Source organism: Parasteatoda tepidariorum, chromosome 4 (assembly GCF_043381705.1).
Source record: "Parasteatoda tepidariorum isolate YZ-2023 chromosome 4, CAS_Ptep_4.0, whole genome shotgun sequence".
NCBI lineage: Eukaryota > Metazoa > Arthropoda > Arachnida > Araneae > Theridiidae > Parasteatoda > Parasteatoda tepidariorum.
In genome coordinates this window covers 77124274-77149849 of record NC_092207.1, presented here as the reverse complement: position 1 = coordinate 77149849, position 25576 = coordinate 77124274, and the positions used below count along the sequence as shown (strand labels likewise).

General features: G+C 30.7%; 1 protein-coding gene across 10 annotated transcripts in view; it reads right to left on the bottom strand.

Moving 5' to 3' along the window:
• The window catches only part of LOC107442082 (5'-AMP-activated protein kinase subunit gamma-1), a 158155-nt gene that overhangs the window by 58143 nt on the left and 74436 nt on the right, over window positions 1-25576 (bottom strand). For 5 of the 10 annotated variants that reach the window (XM_071180072.1, XM_043041593.2, XM_043041592.2 and 2 more), the window contains 2 exons: window positions 7805-8311; window positions 4750-4777 (listed from right to left, as the gene is read on the bottom strand). In XM_071180072.1, coding sequence (XP_071036173.1) covers window positions 4750-4777; window positions 7805-8311 — 535 coding nt within the window. Of the gene's footprint in view, window positions 1-4749; window positions 4778-7804; window positions 8312-9609; window positions 10986-18495; window positions 18709-24681; window positions 24831-25576 lie in introns of those variants that run through there. The other 5 variants (XM_043041594.2, XM_071180074.1, XM_043041596.2 and 2 more) reach the window with 5 other exon arrangements.

Sequence of the window (25576 nt, the reverse complement as noted above, 5' to 3'; positions counted from 1 at the left end):
AGGAATTTCTAAGAACTGAGCAACCCAAACAATTTTTTTTTTCATAATTTAAAACCTATAGTATTACAAACCATGTTTCCCACGAAAAACTTACTTTAATTAAGTAGTTATAACTAGTTCATTATAATTAACCCCTAAAAATACTTTACATTAATTTATAAAATTATGTTTTTAAATATCAAAACCATTGTTCTTCGTTTCCCAAATCCTTCAAATTCATCTATCATTGATTGAAATTTTCAATTTTCTAATTATCTTTTACTACTACATCATCTACATTTAGAAACCACCAAGTAGTTGCTATGGTTACCCATTATATGCGAAGTAGAAAACACTCATACGTCTCAAAGAATTAAGCGAAAAATTATATTTTTCGTTAAGTTCTCGCGAATTAAAATTAACGGACTTAAAAATTGAGCGTTCAAGTGATTTCAGAGAAAAATAGAACCTACCGGTGCAGTCTGACGTATAGCCATCCCCACTCACCGTATATACGTCTCGGCGTTTGCGTAGGTGGACACGGAAGGCTCTTAGAGCCTGAGAATACGACCTTTTTGAACTCGAATCATCTTGTTTGAAATGTCCAGCTCTTCTGTACCAAACTTTTCGGGTGATAATGGGAGCCGGCGATGGACTGTCGGCCGGGGCCGCAGACGGCATAGGGATCGGGTCGCAGCAGCTGGGACGGCTGAGAAAGGGACCTCGTGGGCCGTCGGTTGAGGCACCTGAAGACGACCACAAGGAACGATCGAACGTTGCGCGAATTTGGGATTATCGGAAGGTGCGCGTGCGCAAGAAATGGAAAAATCTGGAAGAGGAGTTGAAGGCACAGGCAAACAATGTTATATATAGCTTCTCATAATTGATATACCGGCAAGTAGGACAATAAAAAGGGGTGATTGAGTCTAGCTATTAAGCTGGCGAAAATTGAACCCTTTGGCTGTTTTACTTCTTCTTTTTTGAAACCTGATTAAAAGCAGATGTTTAGAACATTTTATATTCATAACTTTATTTTAAGATTGCGGACTGTTTTTTTCGTCACATGTTTTTCCAGGTGTATGCTAGAAATTAATAGATGGAAGGGGAACATAATATTATAAATAAATGAGGATAATTTAATTATAAAATTTAAATAAATGATTATATGAAGACCACAGTTTAGGTATACGATTTTACTGTTTGCTGAATTTAACCTTTCAAGATTTCCGACTTGTAGTTAAATTTTAAACAGATTTACTAATTGCAGATTATAGTGATTTAATTTAATGGGTGGAAATATAATTGTATGCTTATTTAATCGTTAAATGCTACACTTATTTATCCATTATATTTTATGCTGGTTCAATTTTTTTTAAATTCCTTCTTAATCATTAGATTGTGTACAATTATATACTTTTCAGTTGGGGGATGAGTGAGTAGGGGAAAACAAAAAAAATCTGTGTCAAGTAAATATATAACACAATAATGACAAAAACGATAAAAAGAAAAGAGTGATTAATTAAACAAATTGAGAAAAATAATAGTTAGTAGTTTTATTTAGTGCGCATAATGTGGAAGCATATAGAACTCATGAATGAAGAAAACATGCCACACTATATAGAGAACATGGAAAAAATATAAATATTTAAGAAAAGAGAAGACCAAAAAAAAAATATCAAAATAAAATATTTTAAAAAATATTTACAAATCATATATCAATGTACATAATTATTATGTACAAAATACTAAAAAATATTTAAAAAAGATATTTAAAAATTTTAAAAAAAATTTTAAAAAATTAAAAAGCTCTGTTTTTTGAGGATATAATTGTGTGAGCTGAAGTCGAGATTACATCTTTTTTCTTATTTTGTTTTCCGGCTTCTTAATTTCGCAAAAAAAAATTTTAAATATTTTTTAAAAATATTATATTTGAATAATTTTTCTCCTTCTCTTTTCATTAATCTTTACATTATCTTCCATGTTATAAAGTATCTCAAAATTTAAGCAACATTTAAAGATTGAAGTTAGATAGAAAATTAATTAATTTAGTGCTGGCAACCAAAAAAGGTAAAAAAGTTTGACAGCTCACTGTTGAGGGTCAGTAAACGGCACTACGCGAGAAAAAAAAACAATACGGTTTCATTGTTGGACAATGCTTCAGTGATCAGAATAGGTCTCCTAGATCAGTGTTCCCCAACCCCCGGTCCGCGCTTCAAATGGTACCGGGCCGCCCATTCCATTGAAACTGAATTTAAATTCCTAGGTTTATACCAAACATTAAAAATATCTGTGTTCCATTAAAATTTTATTTATTTAAAAAAAGGGGCTCCCGAAGGTAGTGACATAAATTGTTTAACGTTTTAAAACAATTACCCCCAGATGGAACCGTCTCATTGCAAAGAAACAAGCTCAGGGTTCTCATTGATTTAACGTTCTACTAACAAGGGAAATTAGGGAAGTGTGACTCGACAATTTTAAAATAAACTAGTGGGATGTATACCTTATGAGGAATAATTTTAGGGAGCAACATTCGTTTCGGCCCATAGAAGGTTCTGTGAGAGATAAAAAATAATTCAATATATAGAAAAATCNCCACATACTTTCATGCATTCTAGAGGAGATTCAACGCTACATCAAAGAAATTCGGTCTCAATTGGTCATAGAAAATTTCGATTTTAAAAGATCGCATATGCGCCAGCAAAGCTGTAAAGGTTATTTACTCGATTGCTATTCAAAACTTAACCCTACCACCAAAATAACTTCCATACATAAACTTACCCTGAATAACCATACAAATTTCATACATATCCCTACAAAGATACAAATTTTAAAAAAAAGAACATGCTTAAGATTATTTTTCGTATTCAAATACGCCAAAGCAAATGATCTTTGCTGATATTGACAACAAAAAAAGGAGTAAAATTATTTCTGACAGATAAAAAGAGAAGTGTTAAAATGAAGAAATGTTGACATTCTATCAAGAAAAGATAAACTAGATATGGCCGTAGCTTATACTTTGACATCCACATAATATCATATTTCACTCGACGCCTACGAAGGCGCCTCTGCCTTCTAAATGTAACGATTGCTCTTGATTTATTTCACTATCGACAACATTGCTTCGAACTTATAGGCTACATTCATATTTCACATGAATCTACTATTTCGAAACATGTCTCATATGTCAGCATTACCCTTAGTTCTTCGCCAGCATATACCTAAAATTATGATTTAAATCTATAAATTGTTGTAAGTCCTACTGTCATCTACAATATCGCACCGAATGCTCGAATTTATATGAATTTTTCTTAATGTTTATACCATATAATAGTAGTGATATAGTTACTTATGTCTCCCATGTAAGTTAAATTATTCGCTAAGTAATCAACTGTACTGAAATTCTTAAAGCACAATTTAGAATGAATTAAAAATGGCTTGGCATCATGTGAGAAATGAAAACCTTAAATCCCTCTCCCATTGTGATGTTGGTGAGCCCACGAACTAAAAAAATGATTAAAATTATGTATGATTATGCAGGGTGAGTAGCCAAATTATTAATCAAAAAATAAGCACCTTTTAAGCACTCAAAAAATATTTTTAAGCACTTTGGGTTGGAAAGTTTTGGATAATTGACGGTTTTATCTTATTTTGTCATTGTTTTTGACAATTGTCAAAAATCATGAAATTTTGAATCAGGTAAAACGAATGGCGTTTTCATACGCTACGGACTGACAATACGCCGAAATAGAATGAACAATCTGAACTGTATCTTTTTGCATAATTCGAAGCGAAAATCAACATAGCAAAGGAAAAATCTCAGTTTTAAAAATGGAAAATTAAGCACTTCTTAAAAACACCCAATGAAAAAAGCACCTTAGGGTTTTTAAAAAATGAAAATCAAAAAGAAGCACCTTTAAGCACTTTTTAAAAACGCTACGCACCCTGTGCTCTAAAGCAATTAAAAATAAATTTATCTGCGTTTAAACACCATCAATTAAATATAATACTCAATATCTTTCGATTATCGTTCTCAAATTAATAAATATTAAAATCAAATGCATTTAAAACTGCAATAATGTCATACAGTTAATTCTATGGAAAAATTTCAAAATGAAAAAAAGTACTCTAATAAACATTGCAACCAAAAACTCAAAAATCGAGTTTTAAAGGTGCAAAAATTCAGATCGAGATGAATCTTTAAATTACATTTTATAGTTCTAAGTAGGGTAACTTACTCATTTTAATTTGTAAATGAGATTTTCTAAAAGTTTCAACAAAATTTTGATTAATGAACAAGTTTAACTTGAATAGAAATGCTAAAGTTATGCAACTGCTTTTTTAAAAAAATATATATTTTAATTGGATACTTTTGTATATTTAACTTAATATAAGACTAAGAGTTGGCCAAAAATGTAATCGATTACATTTTTCGATTACAGTAATACTTGTAATCATGATTACAACAAACAATTACAGTAATCAATTACTTGTAATCGTGTTTACAACTTTGATTACAGCTGTAATCATGATTACATAGTCGATTGCAGTCATCAATCACTTGTAATCGTGATTACAAGTAATTGATTACATAGTTGTAATTATCTGTAATCAATTACAGTTGTAATCGATTACTGTAATCGACGGCCAACTCTGGACTCTTACATGACCCCCTTCCCTTCGTGAACTGAATAGAGAAACTTACAATTTCATTTATGGCAACAAACAACTTAAAAAGTCAACATAATTTAAATTAAATAATTTTGAACTTACTTGGAGGCACTATGGAGGATAAAGGCTTCTGAAATAGAAAAAGAAAATAAATACACATGTAAACTGCGCTATTCATAGTTAAACAATGAGATACTTTTAAACTGGATGCCTACAAGTGACGTCATTGTACCTAAATCGTGACATTTGCTGATTCAGACGCCTATCAGGATCAACATACACGCGTGACGTCCCTTACAGGCATCCAATTAAATCAGATGGTTAGGCATAATCACTTCACTTCTTTTCGAGTTACAAATACCCAACTGTCAATATTACATTACATAGTACAAAAATGAACACTATTAAATATTACATTATCATACTATTTTACTTCAGCAGTTGGTAATTGGTGATTTGTATTATAAAATATTAACAATATTTCGCTTGCAATAAAAAAAATAAACATCTTCAATTGATTTTTATTCTCATCTGAATAAATTTAATATGTTTACAATTTTCAAGTGCAGCTTATTACTCGCTCCTTCCTCACGAGAGCTGATTTAAGAATATAAATGGGAGCATATACTTAAGCGGCAATTATAAAACCCACAGTTTTCTAGGCTTAAAAACTTATGTTTATTGTTATAATGATATAGATAAGGGAAGAAGAATACGATTTATATGAACAGGTTCCTAATGATTCTATGGATTCTCACATAAACGTATCTTCACAATGAAGAAGCAGTTTAAGCCACAGTATTCCTGATTCCTTATCTACTAGAGACCTGATATCACATATGTGTCATCACAAAAGAAATGAAAATTTTATTTTTCCCCTCCGATTTTCCTAGCCTGCAAGCATTTATATTCGTCTTTGAAAAGCCTACCCAATTTTCGATTAGCGACTACCAATGTTCAACTTCGTAGCTTTGTAACCCAATTCAGAAGACAAGGATCAAGTATTGGGCGAAATTTTGCCTCTGTGGAGGGCTTTTTGATGGAACTAAACAGCGTGTAATTACATGGAAGGAAAAACCACGAAAACCTTCCGCTGTTATCCTGACGATAAGGAGACTCTAACCCATGATCCGTCTAACACTGAGGATATTTTACGTCAGCACTGTGATCGCTGTTAGCCGAGTGCGGAACTCGTATCGAGACTACCAATCGCTGGGATTCAAATCCGGTTCACCACATTGGAAGGCGAGCATTATATCCCTTGAGCTGCCACGGTTCTCAGACAAGCACCTCCGAGACAGGTCGGAATACAGGCGTGGGATATTTTACAGCCGCCGTTGAACAGTCGACCCAATTTTATGGGTTTACGACTACTAACGTTCAACTCCGTAACCTTGTAATTTTGAAAACAATCCAGAAGACAATGGAACTCCTGGATCGAGTATTAAGAGAAAGCTGTCTTCGTGGAGGGCTTTTTAATGGAGCTAACTCGCATTTGCGTTACATGGAGAGGAAGACGAGGAGAACCTCCCACGGTTAGCCTGACGGCAAGGGGACTCAAACTCATGATCCGTCAACGACAAGGATATTTCACGTCAGGACTGTGCTCGGCGCAAGCCGGATGCGGAATTCGTATCGACAGGGATTCGAACCCGGTTCACTGCATTGGAAGGCGTACGATTTATCCCCTGAGCCATCGTGGCTCAGGCGTGGGATATTAAAATTTTTGCACAACATGATTTTTTCTGTCGCCTATCCAAGCAGGGTGAGGTTTTTGATTCCAGAAATAGTGTCAATTTGATAAGCACTTCTTCAGGTTGCTAATGTCATGTCGTTATGGCTGTTAAAGTCACAATAGAGCTTAACAAATGAGCTATTGGCGACGGTCTAGTATTCATCCTTATCCGACGACAATACTGGTGGATACACGCATTATACTATCACTACTTAGATCGAATGACAAATGGTGGTAAAAATTACCTGGCATTTTATTTCTAAGCAGTGCAGTATAAATCAACTCACAGAGGAAGTTCTCCAAAAACCTGTTTGGAACTTATTTTTGGATGCAAAATTAAAGAGTTCCATGGTTTTGTTTACGTTTAGCTATGGAGTCGCAAGATATCGTAAGATAATATGGTTTCGATGTAAATTATTTTTTAACGACCGTTATCGGTATGCATTTCGTGATATTTGCATTAATGTCTTTGAAAAACTAATGTATTTCACCATGATAGCAGTTTATTACGCTTCGAACTTTTTGGTGGGAGGAATACGAAGATGATTTAGGGAGACAATTGAATATGCTCTATACAGGTAAAAGAAAAGAGACATTGTTTCCGGTGTATTTTTGCGCGCGAAATGAAATGAAACTTCAACTTAGTAAAGGGGATAACTAAATGGAATGAAATTACCATTTAGATTTTTTTTAAATTAATGCACTTTAAGTATAACTGTTTGCTACGCATCGCTTTTTCTGGAAGGAGGAATATAAAACTGATTTGGGGAGACAATTTTATATCCTCTATAGTAGGGCTGTTCTACCGAAAAGAGCCCAAGGGCCAGAATTCCGGTCACTGATCACCTGGCGGGCCACAGTTTGAAAAAGTTGAACTATAAACTCATACCTTTTATACAATAACAATTAATAGTTGAATTATTAATTATAAAACAATAGAACAGAAGGATTATAAAACAATTTGCTTACATTTTAATGGGAAAACTGAGGCCGATCAGCCTGAATAAGAAGTTGGCGGCCGCACAATATGTGTTGGCGGGCCGCCAGTTGGACATCATTGCTCTATAGAGACAAGTGAAGTAAGACATAGTTTCCGGTGTATTTTTGCTCGCTAAACGGAATGAAATTTCCATTTAGTAAAGATAATTGATAAATCGAATGAAACTGCAATTTAGCGTTCTGAAAAACAAATCTTTTTTTTAGTGCCTACTCATAAATTCCATTAGGGTAGATTTAGTACTATCCAAATCAGTTCATTGTACTTCATTCAGTATCAATATGAGGCACTAGGCTCACCTTAAATTTTTTTTCATAAAAGTACTGACGTTGGAGAAGGAGTAACATTTTTCCCGAAATTAACCTATTTGTGTACGAAATAGTATAATAAATAAAAACCAGACATAAATTATACCATACACTAACCTTGCTTCTGGAATCGATGGATAAAGAGTTGGAACGACTGCGGAACAGGTCAATCATTTTAGACATGGTGCCACCTCGGGTTTCAGACCCAGACCGTGATCTTTGCCGGTAGTCACCACCTGGTTGTAAAGGTTCTAAAGGAGGGGGTTCAGCCTCGAGGGAAGTTTTTCGTTGAGGGCTGAAAATACTGTTTTTGAGGCTGGTGAGAAATGTGGGTCGTTTGCCTTTACTATCCGATTTCGACCTAGGCCTGAAATGTTCAAAAAGAGCAGCACGTCGGGATGGGCTAACCCTTGTCAGAACGTCGTCCCCGGATTGTCTACGCATGCGCCCTGTGGCTGGCAGTGTCGGGGCTAGTCTGTAAGCACCTCCTGACAAGGATCGCATGCGTACTCTGGCTGGAGGGGTGGTACATTCTTCTTCGATTAAGGTATTGGTCACAGGAATGTCCGCACTTGGGTCGACCTCTTCTTGTGTGACGGTCACCAATGGACATGGCACTTGGTTCTGAAAAAACATTAAATAGGTTAAATCATTAAACAATTAAATGAAACAAATTAAAGAAATAACTCTATTTTAAGATTTGTTAAGTGGTCTGGACGTGGCTAGTCAGAACGCTAGTCTGGACGTGGCTAGTTACCAAGTCATTCACAGAAACATAATTAAAACAAAAGAGCTAAAAAGAAATCCGCAAAAATACTCAATAATGACTTTTTTGCAATAGGATACCGGCAAGTGACGTCATCGTAGGTAAATCGTTGCATTTGTCGATTCAGAAGGCAATCAGGTTCAATACACGCGCGAGACGGTCGTTTACAATTCAATTAAATCTGATTTAAATAACATGGTTAAGCACAATCACTTCACTTCTTCAAGAGTTACAAGCACTCAATTCTTTATGAATTTGCTTCATTTAATAAAGTAATTAAATATAATTGTACATTTACTTCTCACATGTAAATATTGGTTCACATAATCATGCACTGTTAGAAATTTTGGAACCGTTTTATCACTCATAATTGAATGGTGGCATATTGAACCTTAATATCGTGCAAATTAAACAATTTTATGCAAGATAACACGATGTTGTGGTTAAAATTGGATGGAAGCATGGTACTATGGGAATAATCAAAAAGCTCGTTAATTTTTACGGAAGCTTTTGGTAATGACTGTGGCAAAATTAACAATAAAATATGGTTTTAAATTATGAGACAAAATTTATTAAATGCAATAAGTAGTAAAAGCAATAAGCACTATAATTTTGAAAACGAGAACTTCTGGTAAACCATTACCATATGAACTGAAAAATTATCAAATGAATGGTTGAAATACCCTATATTTTGGTTTTATTAACCAGAATTATATTGTTATTTTTTCCACCAGAAATGTCATTACCATACATTAGGGTAATTTTACCAAAAAATTTTTCTCCATCAAGCTGCTAGTATGAACTGCTAATTATTCAAAATATGTAAAAAATATTTCAGAAATGTTTCAATTTAAAATAGTTTCAGTAAGATGCTAGTGCATAAAATTTAACTATATTTTACAAACTTAATCATAATAATAATAATATAAATTGAGTTTTCAACCAAAACTGTATTGTTAAAATTTCTACTAAAATAATAAAATAGATTAATTTAGATTTATATAAATTAATATTACATAGTTTTAAAAGGCTAATACTAATATTTGGAAAAAGTTAAAACTAAATCAAGTTTATAAAAAATGAAGTAACTTTTACTTTTTTAAGTACAGGCATGATAACTGTTAAAATGCTACCTTAACAGGAATTAAATAGCTACCTTAACCGGAATAAAAAGCAAATTTTGGTTCTTCATTTTCTCCTTAAACAAGATGCAAATATATGAAAAATAAAACTGTTAATATAAAACTGTTTGTTGCAGCAATAGTTTAAATGATACAATAGTTTTAAATTTCAATAATAATACTTCCGCTATATAAAGAATCCGCAATGTATTCAAATTTTCCAACAATTTCAAAGTGATATGATTTCTATAATAAATTCATTTTTTGATCTTGATAATAACACAATAATTAACCAATGAATTTTTAAACATGGCATGTTTTTTTTCCTCCTTTTCCTCTGGGAACTGCTCAGTTAATAGATAAATAATTACGCATAATTGAGCTAATCACATTAAATGATTCATTAATATGATAAATATCATGATTTAAATCAAAATACTTATAAATATTTCATCACATAAATTCTGAAATAGATTTTGGTACTTGGCAATCGAAATTTCTTGAAAATTTCTCAATATAATCTAAATATTTATGACACCATGATTATTACTATTTTTCATGAATTTCACTATATCACGTAAATTCACACACTATATTATAAATCCTTAAATGGAAAATCATACTTGAAAATCGAAATGTCTCATAAATTTTACCATATCTGAATATTCACAATACCATAAAATCTGAAATCGATTGCTGCATATATAAATCGAAAATGACAAAATATTCCGAATATAGTCAAAACGTTTTCTAAATTTCACTATATGATTTGTTTTACCATAAATCTTGACATTAATTAGCACACTTCGTAGCAGAAATTACTATGAATGTTCAAATTTGCAATACTATAATTCTTAAGGTGGATTGTGTATTATTGATATCGAAACGTCACATAAACTTCTCCTTGTTTTGAATTTTCGCTATATCATAAATCCAAGTACTGATGAATTCACTATAAATCATAATATTTCAAGTCTTTCTAATTCTTGAAATGAACTCTTGCACTTAAGGATCGTAACTTCCTATAAATTACACGCGCACCATATAAAAAATCATGACATTGTTTCTTGACCTTGGAATTTCTCATGCCATTCAAATCTTTGTTCGATCCGCAGCAAGTAAAGAATTACGGAACTTTTGCTCATTTACGGAAATTTCTTCTTTAATCTACCATGAATAAACACTAAGAAAGACAAATATATCCACCAAGAATATTAAAATAGCTTTCATCGTATATCATAACAATAAAATCATAATGAAAAAAATCGAAGGAGAAAACTACAATGGAATATTCAAACACTGCTTTAAACACGGGCACTCATAATTTCAGAATACATAATTCTCAGCCGATGTATACAGGTTGTAAAATAGGAAGATGTAGGTTTGTGTTCAGCAGATTCTCAGAAGCAAATGTCAAAAATAGAATATTCGGAATGATTTGCCAAGTCCCATGGGAGAAACGGGACGTAGCGTTTAAAACACCTTCGCATTTGGCGACAAAATACACAATATTATTATTATTTTTTAATCCTTTATTAATTACGAGAAATATTTTGAAATTATTATAACAGATAAACGATTGAGTATATAAAGATAATATATTAATTAATAATTCATTAATATGTTAACTATATATTAATTAATTTTGGTGGAATTTTTTAACTTTTAGGACGAAATGTGGGAATTTTTTAATAGAAAATGCAAAGAAAACAAGGTAAAGAAATTAATACTAGAATCAGAATAAGGGGGAAATACATAACTAAATTTAGAACACAGCTGAATTATAAAACTATAAAAAGAAAAAAGAAATTTGGAAAAACTGCACGATGAAAAGAATTCTGGTCAAATTACCCTAATAGTACTGAATGGTAATGACAGTTCTGGTAAAAAAAAAAAAGTCATAATTTTGGTATATCGAAATATACGGTATTTAAACTATTTATTTGGTTATTTTCCGTTCATATAGTTAACGCTTTAGCGGAAATTCTGGTTTTCAAAATTATAGTTTTTTTTACCACACATTTAGTAAAAAATACAAAACTGATAACTAAGTTTGATAAAATAAATAGCTTATACCACGCTCTAAGGTATCATGATAAAATACCCAAATTTTACCGCATTTACTAAATTTTATCGCATACTATAAAACTATATTTGGATTAATTTTACCAAAATCATTACCAAAGCACTTTTGTAAAAAAACGTTTGATGTTCCCATAGAGACAGAAACATACACGTACTAAAAATAGTATATTCGAAAAAAATGGCCTTATAATTTGATGCATTTTATGCTTTTTAATTATTTAAACAAGAGTAATCAGAAGAAAGAGCAATTTATTTACATAAATTCTTTAAAAAAAATTTGAAAAATTTGGAAGCACAGTACTAGGGTTTCCTAATCTCACCCCTCCACCCGTTTTTAGTCAAACTTCTGGCCAAATACTTTTACTAAAGTTAGCAGGGAGTAAAAAAAAGGGGTTAGAAACAGGGCTCGAAAAACCACCCGTCCGCCCGTCCTCGGCGGTCAAAAATTCCCTGCGGACAACAAATATCTCGAATCCGACGTCCGCGCGGACGGCCATTTTCCCATTAATATTCGTGATACATTTTCAATTTTTGTTATCTTACAAGAGTCTAGCGCCTCACTTCTAAAATGACCCTCTAATCTAGAAATACAGCAACATACTGCGCTTGGTGGAATTGATGTTTTCTCTGTGTGGGAGTACTGCAGTGGTTGAAAGAGGCTTTTCAGCAATGAGCTTACAAAAAAACACATTACGTACTGGTCTTAAACAAGAAGCGTTAAGCGCAATTATGAACATCCACCTAAATGGAAGACCCCTTTCAGATTTCTGTGCAGAAACCTCGGTAAATCATTGACTTGATTGTGGAACTGGCAAACGTCATATTTGTTTCATTTAAAAAACGAAGTACCCTCGGATAAATTGACATTCCAGATAACTTGACCTTTGTCATTTAAATTATTTCATAAAAAAAAAATTTTTTTCATAAAAGAAATACTAGGTTTTACTATTAGTAACCTAGTATTTGTAATCCAAGTAACTACTAATTCATTGTGCAATTTATATAAATGTTTGTAATAAACAAGAGAAAAATATATTTTTATTTATTTAGAAGCTACGGGTTAGTTTCAGAGGACGGGTACATTGTTGGAAAAGCCATCCTCGGGGACGGGTAAAATTTCTGACTTTCTTCGAGCCCTGGTTAGAAACTATTACACTTGGAAAATAAGTTTAAAAATTCAAGAAATCGAAAAAATGATAATTTTTTTCTTCAAAGACACAATATCCCCCCCCCACCGAAAACAATCATTTTTATTTGCTACAGCAGTTATTTTTCAGAAAGTTTTACCTCTCTAGCCCCTCATAAGAAATTTTACTCAGAAAATAATCCTCCCCCCCTACAACTCAAATTCATAGCTATAAAATTATCTAAAAAAGTGATGAACATAATGGGTTTTTTTCTCTCCATGAAACTATGAAAGATGAGAGAAAACGGGTTTCATTTTATTACATAATCAACAGAAATCAGGGGGGGGGGGACTATTTTCATGCAATTTGAAGTAAATTTCATTATTTCCTCTTGATAATTTTACGATTTGAATAAACTTTTCAAACAATATAGACCTCAAACCTTTCAATCAAAAATAAACTCCAAATCTTATGTTACTTTAAAAAAAGGTAATTATAAAAATATTGTTTAAAATTTAAAAAAAGTTCTTTTAAAAATTTATAATGTTTCGATAACTTTTTGGCTTTAAATAAAAGTTAAATAAAAACTTTTAAAAAAATTAAATAATTATTTTATTAGCCCAATTTAATTAAAAGAGATACAATAATGCAAATTTCTGATACAGTGGCTACTAAACAAAATTTGCATTTGACCAATTAAATCAAATCAGATAGGTATTTTTTTTTTTTGAGACTGAAGCATCTCTTGCATGATAGAAATGAGGTTAATAAATGTTCTCTACTTAATTTAAATGTTCAGGTTAATTTCTTTCCAGTATAATTTTAAAGTGAAGGAAACTATCATTTCAACAAAATATGTAACATAAATAAAGTTTTATAATAAGTTTATTGAATCGCCTAACACAAAAACGTGAACCGTGCTATAAACTATTAAAACAAATTATTGATTAATGGCTTATAAATTACAGCTGTAAATGGACTAATATGGATTTTAAAGTTTGGTCAACAGTTTTAACAAATTGAAAAATAACTTATAAAAATCATTAATAAAATCAAGAATAATTAGAACTCCTTCAGGTAATAAAAATGCATAAGTAATGAAAATGTAATGATTAATGAAATCAATGATAAATGAAATTAAGGATTAATGAAATGTTATGATTAATGTAATGATGATGAATTATAATTAATGCAATGTCAAGCATAACACAACGAAGAAACGGAATGAGTTTCACAATTTATTTAAGATCTAAATATTGCATAAAAAATAAATTAAAATAAATATAATGTGAAGCATAATACAAAAAAAAACATAATTTGTTTTATAATTTATACAATAATTAAATATCGTATAAAAATAAATATTCAGTTTTATGCTATTTTATGCCATTTAATTTACTTTAAATATAACTTTTTTTCACATTTATATTGTATATTTTATGACTTTCCTGCTTTTAAGAGTAATAAAACAAGAATGATAAATCGTAATAGATGATTATATTAGACGACTATCTCAGTGAGTTCAGCACTCATTAAATTGAATCTGCTTGAATGTAAAATTATTTAGAACAAGCACGTAATGCATCTAAATGTTTGTATAAGTAAATATTGCTTAAAATTAATTAACATGCAATACTCGAAAAGCATTTGAGATAAAAACGAAGTTTTAAAACTTAACGATGATATCAAATTTCATTTACAGTTAATATTTTTAGTTTCATTTCAGTAGAATTACATTAACATAATTATTTGTTTACCTCATTTTAATGAGAACCAGAACCAAAAAATAAACAGCAAGCAAAATCTCAATGAACAGTTGCCGTATTTTGATGAAAGAAAAATAGAAACACATTTTAAACAAATACTGTTTTCTTTCTTTTATAGCACAGAAACGAAGAAATATTCGATACAATTGATTTTTATAAGAAATATGCTAAAAGTAGCGCAACTTACGAACCATATGAACGAAATATTTTATTTCCGAACTATTCCTGGAAAATTAATATTAAAAAATCAAAATAGCCATGGAGCCATGAAGCGGCGAGTGTCAGCAAGAGATTAAAAGTCTTCCTTTTTGCCATGTACTTTTTCAAAAAATTGATTGTATGCGCTAAACGGCAAGTTCGAGAAGGAAATCCTGCTGCCTGAAGCAGCAGCGTGAAAAGTTTTGAGAGGGGTAAGACTGAGGGCAGAAAATTGGTGGTGAAAAAATACTATATCAATGCTCAGCATTTAATTCAACCATATTTTCATGAGAGTGCGGAAAATTTTTTCACAACTTTAAAAAATGTATTCTTTAATATCTGACTTCATCAAAATTTTAACTTGATTACAATTCAATAATTGAACAACTTAATTGCTATTAAATAACTTAATTACAGTTATGTAATTCAACACATTAGCTAATCTATAAGTAATATATAAATAAGTATTTTAGCTTTACAAGTTTATCACTTTAATTAAGGTAATATAATTGCATTAATTTTCAGCGTAATTTACTTTTTTTTTCAATCGTTTCGAAGACAAACACAAACTGATATCATTATACTAACTTCAATAAAAGTTTCCGAAACACGTTTTTAAAAAAAATGTAGCAGGAAAAACTTCATGAAAAAAAAACTTATTAAGCGATACACGTTTTAATATTTACATATTTACACGTTAAGTGACATTTAAGTGAGGGTGGCAATTTAAACAAACACTTAATTGAAACATTAACTTCTAACAGCATGTTAAATCGAGTTTAACAAACAAAAAAAAGTTTTGTTGCACGTTTCTTGGCGATTATGGCGGTAACTTAAGCAGCCAAAAAAAGAAGGAAATAAAATTACAATTTCATTTTATAATCAAAAAAATATCTGCAACGAGTCCAAAGAAAGAGAGGAAAAGCGCGTGAGATGATTCTAAATATAAAATATAATCATGAACAAGGCCGCGAGACCCTCTCACTTACGCGGAATATATACCAGACTGCGGAAGTTGACAGTTTTGTGTCATGTCATTTCTTGGATGAATAGTTTGTTTACACTTCATCCGCGCTTTTATTCAAACAAACACTTCCTCTTAAATTAAAGAGAAAAACCTTTCTAATAATTGATTCTTTGGATTGAATTCAATCTTTCTAGCAATTCCATGACTTAAATAAAAGAGAAAAACCTTTTTCATAATTGATTCTTTGGATTGAATTCAATCTTTCTAGCAATTCCATGACTTAAATAAAAGAGAAAAACCTTTCTCATAATTGATTCTTTGGATTGAATTCAATCTTTCTAGTAATTCCATGACTTAAATAAAAGAGAAAAACCTTTCTAATAATTGATTCTTTGGATTGAATTCAATCTTTCTAGCAATTCCATGACTTAAACGAAAGAGAAAAACCTTTCTAATAATTGATTCTTTGGATTGAATTCAATCTTTCTAGCAATTCCATGACTTCGTAATGGACATTAGCAAATCTAAATTTTCAATTGAAAATAGGGAAATGGTTGGATTTGAGTCAACTGATTGAATTTTAGTGGTTCACTGATAGGAATCAACTTATTCAAAGGAGACACTAATTTGAATCAACTAATATTAAGCGCTATGTTTCACTAATTCGAATCATTCGATTAAATCCGATTGATTCATTGGCTCTGTATAACTTAGCAATAACGACTTCAGAATCAACTAGAGAAAGTCCAAGTTTACAATTAAAAAAAAAAAAAAAAGGCGGACATGATCAGATTTGAAAAAAACTGATTGAATTCCAATGGTTCACTGATACGAATCAACTCATTCAATTCAAAGAGTCACTGATTTGAATCAACTAATACAAGTTTGAAGTTTCACTGCATCGAATTTAATTAAATTCGAATTTCACTTTTGATTCACTTTCGAGTTTGATTAAAATCGAATGATTCCTTGATTCCGTATAACTTAGCAATTACGAGTTCAGAATCAACTAGAGAAAGTCCAAGTTTACAGTTTAAAAAAAAAGACGGACATGGTCAGATTTGAATAAACTGATTATTCCAATGGTTCACTGATACGAATCAATTCATTCAATTCAAAGAGTCACTGATTTGAATCAACTAATATAAGCTTGAAGTTACACTGCTTCGAATTTAATTAAATTCGAATTTCACTTTTGATTTACTTTCGAGTTTAATTAAAATCGAATGATTCCTTGATTCTGATCAAATAAATTAATTTGAATGATTAACTGATACGAATTAACTTATTCAATTTAAAGAGTCAGTGATTTGAATCAATTAATACAAGCCTGAAATTTCACTGATTCGAATTATTTGATAAAATTCGAATGATTCATTGCTTCTGATCAATTAAACAAATTTGAATGATTAACTGATTCGAATCAATTTATTAAATTTAAGTCATTCACAAATTCAATTATTTTAGTGATTGATTCGCATTATCAATTTAATATCTATATTCGGAATCGATCAATGATCACTATCATCTACGTGATTTTTTCTAGCAAAAGAAAAATTGTAAATAATAAATTTTAAAATAGCTTGAAAGTATTTGCATTTGCAAATCAGAATCCAAAATTTCCTAATAAAATAATAAAATAAATAAGTTTAACGGCATTTTTTAAAGTGAATCCCACGCGAACTTTCAATTTAAATATAAAAATTTCAAAATTTACAAGTTCTGAAATGTGATTGCTATTTTAAAAAGGTGAATTGATCTTCATTCCTAAGACAATAAATAAATGAATAATATGCATCATCCAGCAATTATATTTTATTTTATAACCGTCGTTGAACAGTCAATTCAATTTTTTTGGGTAAACGACTAATTATGTTCAGCTGCATAGCCTTGTAATTTTGAACCCAATCCAGAAGATAAGAGAACTCCTGGATCAACTATTGGGAGAAATGTGTCTACGTGGCGGACTTTTTGATGGAACTAATCCGCACTTGCGTTACATGGAGAGGAAAACCACGAAAACTTCTTACTATATAGTAATGACATTTTTGGTTGTAAAAAAAACTATAATTCTGGTTTATAAAACCAAAATATACAGTATTTAAACCATTCATTTAGAAATTTTTCCGTTCATATGGCAACGGTTAACCGGAAATTCATTTTCTCAAGACTAAAGTCCTTATTATCATATATTTAGTAAGAAAATACAAAATTAAAAAGTAAATTTAACTGAACAGAATAAATGGTTTTTATGTCATGCTCTTAGATATCATGTAAAATTACGAATTTTTACCAAATTTAATTAAATTACCAAATATTAAATAAATAACCAAAAATTAACCAAATTTTACCACATTTTCCAAATTTTATCACACATTACAAAACCATAGTTTATTGCTAATTTTACTAAAATCATTAGCAAAGAACTTCGGTAAAAATTATCGAGCTTTTAGGTGTTCCCATAGAGCCAGAAACATGGTCAATTTTACCATATTCTGGTAGTTAGGTAAATACTTTTTTTCTCAGTGCTTACTTATTTAATTGTAAAACGTCACATAAAAGTACAAGCAGTTAGTAGTTAAAAGAAAAATGTCTTAATAAGTACTATTCTATACTTATACTTATGAAAGATTTTTTCAATAAAAGGATTTTTAAAGCTTTTTTGAAAATACAAACGTTTCAAAAGGAGTATTGTAGAGAACTCAATATCATTCTAAAATATTCCTGCTAAAAGTATTTTTTAAAATGGAATTTTATCAAAGCTTTATTTTTACTTACGTAATTTTGACGTACACAAATCTTTTTCCTAGTACCACAGTATCCATATCACAAATATTTACTTTTATTCCAAAATACCTCACGAAATTTAATATTTTAATAACTATCACGAAAAAAAACAACAGGCGTATTTCGAAATAATTTATAAAGTGATTGCTAGGAGTATTTTAAAAATAAAAATGACATCAAATCATTGGCGATAAGATTTAGTATGAACAAACTTTTGTGTGTAAACAATCCGCATACCTGTACAAGATTTCACTATCACCAGCATTGTATCAGCGATCGCTTGCTGATACAATGCAATGCACTTATCAGTTTTAAAACAACAACAATCCTAAGTCACATTCTTATTTAAAATAAAATTGGCGTCTAGTACGAATTTTTTGTCGCATTTATATATAAATACTTGATCTTACTTAATTAGGGTGTGGGGATTTCAAATAAGTATTGCTCCTAAAGCTACAGATTTCTTAAATGAGATTTTTAGTCTATTTTTTGTTGAAATATATAAATTTTGAAACTATATATATAACAGTGGGTAGCATAAATGTTGCGACAAATTTTTATGAGAGTTAAGGCACATCATCAGAATTAAAATTGCATGGGAACCTATATCGTTGTACGCGGTCAGGGACGTTTCTCCTATTATTATTATAACCTGATAAAAGTGTTCAAAGAAACAGTTCATAAAAGTTCACTCCTAGTGGCGCATGACGACATTTCCAAGCATGAGTTCCTATGCAATTTCAAGAGGACTTTATACTACTGGAGAAACTTTTCGTCGTGAATACTCAATTACTAAATTGCGTAAAGTTATCTTCTCATAGTTTATTTTCATTTGATGTTTCAAAAATTTCTTCTCAGCATTTGAAATTTCATGGCTTCGACTAGGCTCACTTTTTTTATACTTCATATTTTGAACTAGTGATACAGGTGAAAGAGAATTTGTGACGAAAAGTCTCTCCCGTGGTATGGTGTCCCGTTGATCCTGATGATCTAAATTAACTCCCCTAAAAGTTTCTCGCGACATTTATAGTTTGTCTACGGTGAGAACTCCTCCCCCCCCCGCCAGAAGGTCTGACACCGTCTGCTACTGTGGAAATAAGAATAACGCATTTCAGGGAGGGTAGCTTCTCTTCACTCTAGGGTTGGCACAATAGAAGGGAAAAAAGATTACATTTCTCTCGCCAACTCGAGCCAAAACCTGTCCTAAACAGTGACCCCACACCCCTACATAAATAGTTATATCTCGTCACCACAGTCACCGCCACGGGTTCAGAAAAATGGCTAGGGGAGTTCTTACTTTAGACAAACTATACGTGACTTCTTGTTTTACATAACGTTCTTAAACTTGTATATTTCCACCAAAAATATGTTAAAAAATCTCATTTTTTAAAAAAAAACTGTAGCTTGGAGGGAGAAACCGATTGAAGATTTGAATTCAGTGATTCGAAAGTATCTAAAATCTGTTAAAAAATTTCAGGCAACAGAAAATGAAAAAAAAAATTGCTTCCCAGTGCAATTTATATGTTCAATATTACGGATGTGCAAATAAAAAAAAACACGTTTTTTTAATTTACACATGCAGACAAACAGCAGACATTTTAAAGGTTCTAGTTTCATTTGTATTAAAAATTCAGTACAAATTTTTTGTCTCCAAAGGACAGCTTATCATTCATATTGTCAAATCTCACTGTGCAATGTCATGGAACTATATTAAATATTTATCTGTATAAAAAATTAATGGAAAAGAAGTAGACCGCTTAATCGATCGATCCATGTTGATAAACTCCGGTATTTTACAACAGGATATATTATAAAAGTGTCTTCCTCCCAGAAAAGGGTTGAGCTTTGAAAAGCACTCACTTAACACCCAAAAAAATATCAAATGTGTAATATTATGTAATAACTGAATAGATCCTAAGTAATTTTTAAATTGCCCTCTTACCCTAATTTATGAGTGTATTTCAAAAAGTAATACTCACTCATTAACAAAATTAGAGAAATATTTGTAGTTTATAAAAAATAATTGAAGACATCCTAAACAACTGTGCAAAATATTTCAAAACTAAACTAAAAAAAAATGATTGACAACTTGAAAGCTTTTTTTCTATAACTTCAACTGCAATTTATGAGACAATGAACATTTAAAGGTGCATCTTTTTGAAAGAAAAGGTATTTCTATAAATATATAATTTTAAGATTTAAAATCACTAAAATATTAATTAATATCCCCCCCCCCGAAAAAAGAAACTAATTAAAATATAACCAGTTATAACTATTATAACCAATATAATATACAATACTAACAAAATTAATATTTGTCATAGTAATCAGAATTAAACCTATAAACACAGACAACTTTACGAGCGTGTAGTTATTATTTAAACAGGGAATTAATTTCTTCTAAATGGAATATGAATAAAAAGGCAGTGTTTTTAAGACATATAAAGTCAAAAATAAAATCAAAGAATTAAGCTTAAACAAAAACATATTTTATTAACACAAAGGATAACTTTAAAGCATGTGTTAATCTAAACTAGGAAAAAAGTTTCATTCCTTTTCTTTTAAATAAAAGATAATTCAATTATCAACTACTTTTGTTTAATTAAAACATTTACAAATGTAGTACTTGGAATTGAAACCAAAATAATTTAATTTTAAAAAGCTAAACAGCTATATTTAATTTGTGAATGCAAGAAAAAAAATTCATTTGTAGCTTTTGGAGAGAGAAAACGACTTTTAATTGAAAAAAAGAAAAAAGGTTATTTAATTTAGAGTGCGAAAAGTGATGCAGGAAATAAAAATAGTTACAAATAGTGTTTATTGACTGACTAGTAAACATTGTAAATAAAAGCTGAGTAAAGCGATGACCTTTAACAAAAAAATATTAATAGAAAATGTAAATAGCCTTTAATACAACATTAAGATACAACTTAAACAGATTTAAAAATAGAAAAACGTGAACGTTTCTAAATATAAAACCTGGATTTAAGGAAAATTCTACACTGTCAGAATTTTCTTTTCTAAATTATTTAAAAATAATTGGTAGCAGTCTGGCTATCCAATTAACCGTAAAGTTAACGATAAATATCATGTGTAACACTTACGGTTTTGAAATTGTTTACAACTAGTATGGTTAAAAAATTAAGAATACAAAACTATACGGTTTATTAACCATTTACAACTAGTATGGTTTCAAAACCGTAAAAATGAAATTTAACTGGATTTTGGAGGTAGGCTTTTCGTTAGGTACTGGACTTTAGATGTAAGTTGTTTTCCCGAGTTAACTCGGGTATCTATATGTTGCGAATATTTACTATCCCGAAAAAACTCGTCCCTCAATCCAAGTTTTGCTGTTGGATTGGGGGAATGCACACGCGTTTTGTGCTATTATGTATACGATGGTTGCTGAATTTACGTAGAAAAAAAAAGAGTAAAATATGACGTATAACTTCACTAGTGTGTGAAAAGTGTCACTTTATGTTGTCCCTTGTTAAAAAAACTATATACAAAGACTAAAATTTAACTTTATTCATTTGCCCGAGATAACACGGGATAGTAAACTAATGGCAAATTAAATGTTTTTCACACAAAATTCATATTTCAACTTAAAACCTGTGTATAATATGTTTTGTTTTAGTTCCTTGTATTTATTAATCAAATAAAATTTAGAAAAAATATTTAATAATTAATAATAATTAACATTAATTTAGAAATAAGTTTTTGCATTTTATTCAAAAAATTTGGCAAGGAAAGAGGTTAAAAGACAATTTTTTTAAGTAAAATTCCTCAACAATGCCAGTGATTGTTATATATTTTCTCTGGGCCCTTGTCCGAGAGTTCGGGTTCGAACCTCGCCGGCCGAAGACTCCCCGTGTAGTAAAGTGACTGATGCACTTTAAATCTGTCGAGTCGTAAAAGTCCTCCATGTTCCCATAACAATTCAATGCCTCTGGGGGTACTGGATTGGAGATTGATCTTATTCAGGTCAAAATTACGATCTGTGGATGTATGAATGGGTCCGCCCTATAAACGGGTGTGACGTATGGTGTGGCAGAAGTCGAATTCTTGGCCATAGATGGCGCCACTGGAAAACAAGAACAGTTGCACCCCCTCTGCCTAATCAGGCATATGTCAACAACCCACAGTCTTTGAAATTAATAACATAATAATTGAAGTCAAAGGTATTGTAGTAAAATTGCTAAGACATCATGCCCAAAAATAAAAACAAAAATAAATTAATGTAACAGGTTTCCATCATAAACATTGGCTAGAAAATAGGCAACAAATGATGTCCCACTTATCCTCAGTTGACGTTCAGAAACGAATTTTTAATTTCAAAAAAATCTTAGCTGAGATCGCTTCAAAAGTAAAGCATTCCCTAGACATCTCTTTGTGGGCCAAAGGGCTCCACAATTTCGCAATTAATCATGGTGGCAATGTGTATGGCTGCACCATTACCTCCGGGACAATTTGGTATCCATCGATCTGAAACTGGGAGGACTTCAAGCCGCCATCAGGGATCGAACCCTAGTTCTCCACAAAAACAGTCTAATGCCTTTAACCACTGAGCTATCGCCGTTCGATTTCATGTCAATCCTACATTTATATTCTAACCTAGTGCTGTCTAAATAATAAAATACTATAATAATATTTTTTTTATTATTTCAATCACTCTGAATAATTTTTAGTTAAAATGTCTCCTCTATCCCCATCTTCCTTAATCTTTTTTTTTTTTAATTCAGTTCCTTTTTTCAGATATTTTTTCGGATATGCTAGTTGAGCTTTTTATTAAGATATATTTAATTTTATTTATTATAAGGCTACACAATGTTTAAGGCAACCCAATTTCGTGACTGTTCATGGTGGCAATGTGGTCAGAATTGCGCATCGGCGGTCAGTATCTTCCGGACAATCTGGTACCCATGGATCTGAAGTTGGGTGGCCTTCTTTATCCCCATCTTCTCGGTCATGCTAGTTGAGCTTTTTATTAAGGTATATTTTATTTTATTTATTATCTAAGCATTCAGTTTAAGCTTTTAATCAAATTTTGATATTCATCAACTTTTCCAACAATTTTTTTTATTCAACTTAAGGAACACACTTAAAAACAATTTAAGACTAGCTAAATATATAATTATGACTGGAGTTTCGAAATGGGAAACGAGGAAACAGCTTTTAACAATGGCGTACAGAGCAAGAAATGTTGAAAATCACTAACATAAAAAGAAATTGATTTATTATACGAGAATGGAGAGAAATTATGTGCCAAAAGCATAAAATTAATCTTTGACTAATGATTTTATGCTCAAAGAAAACTGAAAACAACAAAGAGTTTATCTTCATCATCATGGTGCATAGATCGCACAGCACTTTCAAAACTAGCGAAATAATGCAAAATTTATTATTTTATTTAACTCTTTTATCTTTCGTTTAAGATTAAGTACCTCGATGCTGGTACATTTATAAAAATCATAAAATCTGAAGAGTGGCGAAAAGCAATTACATGCTGACCCAGAAATTCTTGCTCTCCAAAACATTTCAAGTGAGAGGAAATTTAAAATCACGGAAAACTTAAGTTGTTTAATTTTGCTACAATTATCATGTCAAATAAATTTGTTTAAATCGTTTTATCATTGTAAAAAATTTCGGGATCAAATTCCGGTAAAAAGCAACGGCACTCAGGGTATGGATACTTATTACCGTAAAATCTATTTTGACCGTAACATTTTACGGAACAAAAAATCTGATATACCGTAATTTTCACGGTAATAATTGTCGTAAAAGTCACTGAATCGCTCTCATTAAATTAATATTACTGTAATCAGGTATAATATTTTATGGTAATAATAGTTTTTACGCTTAAACGAAGTTTACGGATGATGCGCCCAAAGTGATGGTATTTATTTAACCCTGAATTTTTTTACAGACTATAAACAGTAGAAATGTAATTTATTTCAACAAATAAATAGACAGCGCCATTGCTAATCAACTTTTATGAAATCAAATATAAATTGGTAGGGCAAAAAATTCACCGCCAATTTAAATGTTTTAGATAAATTTCCCCAAAAATTAAGAACATGACATGTGTAAAAACAAAAAATTTAAGAAAAATTATACATTTTGTCAAAAATTTACATAAAATAAATAAACAAAGAGATAATTTTTTAAATCACTCACCTTACACCATACAAAGAAACTGAGAATTTCTTTCCCAAAGTAATACAGAAACATTTTTAAAAAGTGAAAAATTGCAAACATAACAACGCCATGTAAGTTAATGTTAAATTTCAAATTATATTCTATTATACTCCTGAATAAATTCACTCTCTTTTTTGTTGAAAAAAAGAGGGACAAATAGAATATGAATAGGAGAGCTAAAAGTAACTCTAAGCCTTCAAAAAATTTTAATGCATTATTTTATTATTTCTTCTATCTGGTTTGAACGAGTACATCTCAAATAATTGAACAGCTGCTTTTTAACTTAGCGTAAATATGAGCTATTACGTGTTACTATTTACGTGTTACTATTTTAAAGGAAACGGGTCAGCTAGATATTTCAGTTTCATATAAAGCAATAACAATAAGCGCTGAAATGTGAAATGTAGTGATGCTTATATATACACACTGTGTATGATCAAAACTACAAGAATATGGTAAAATTTACCGTATTTCTGACTCCATGGGTACAGCGGAAAAACTTTTACCGAAGCGGTAATTTTTACCGAAGGACTACGTTAATGATTTTGGTAAAATTGGCAATAAAATATAGTTTGATAACATGTGATTTATGATGCCTTAGAACAGGGCATGAAAACTATTTATTTTTTTTAATTTACTTTTCAGTTTTATATTTTTTACTAAATGTGCGGTAATAAGAAGAACTATTATTTTAAAAACCAGAATTTCCGGTATACCGTTACCATATGAATGAAAAAATTACTCAATAAATGGTTTAAATACAATACATTTTGGTTTTATTAACACACGAAATATGTTGTTTTTTACTAGAGAGGTAACTACCATACAAAACGGTAATTTTACCAGATTTTTTTTCTCAGTATATATATATATA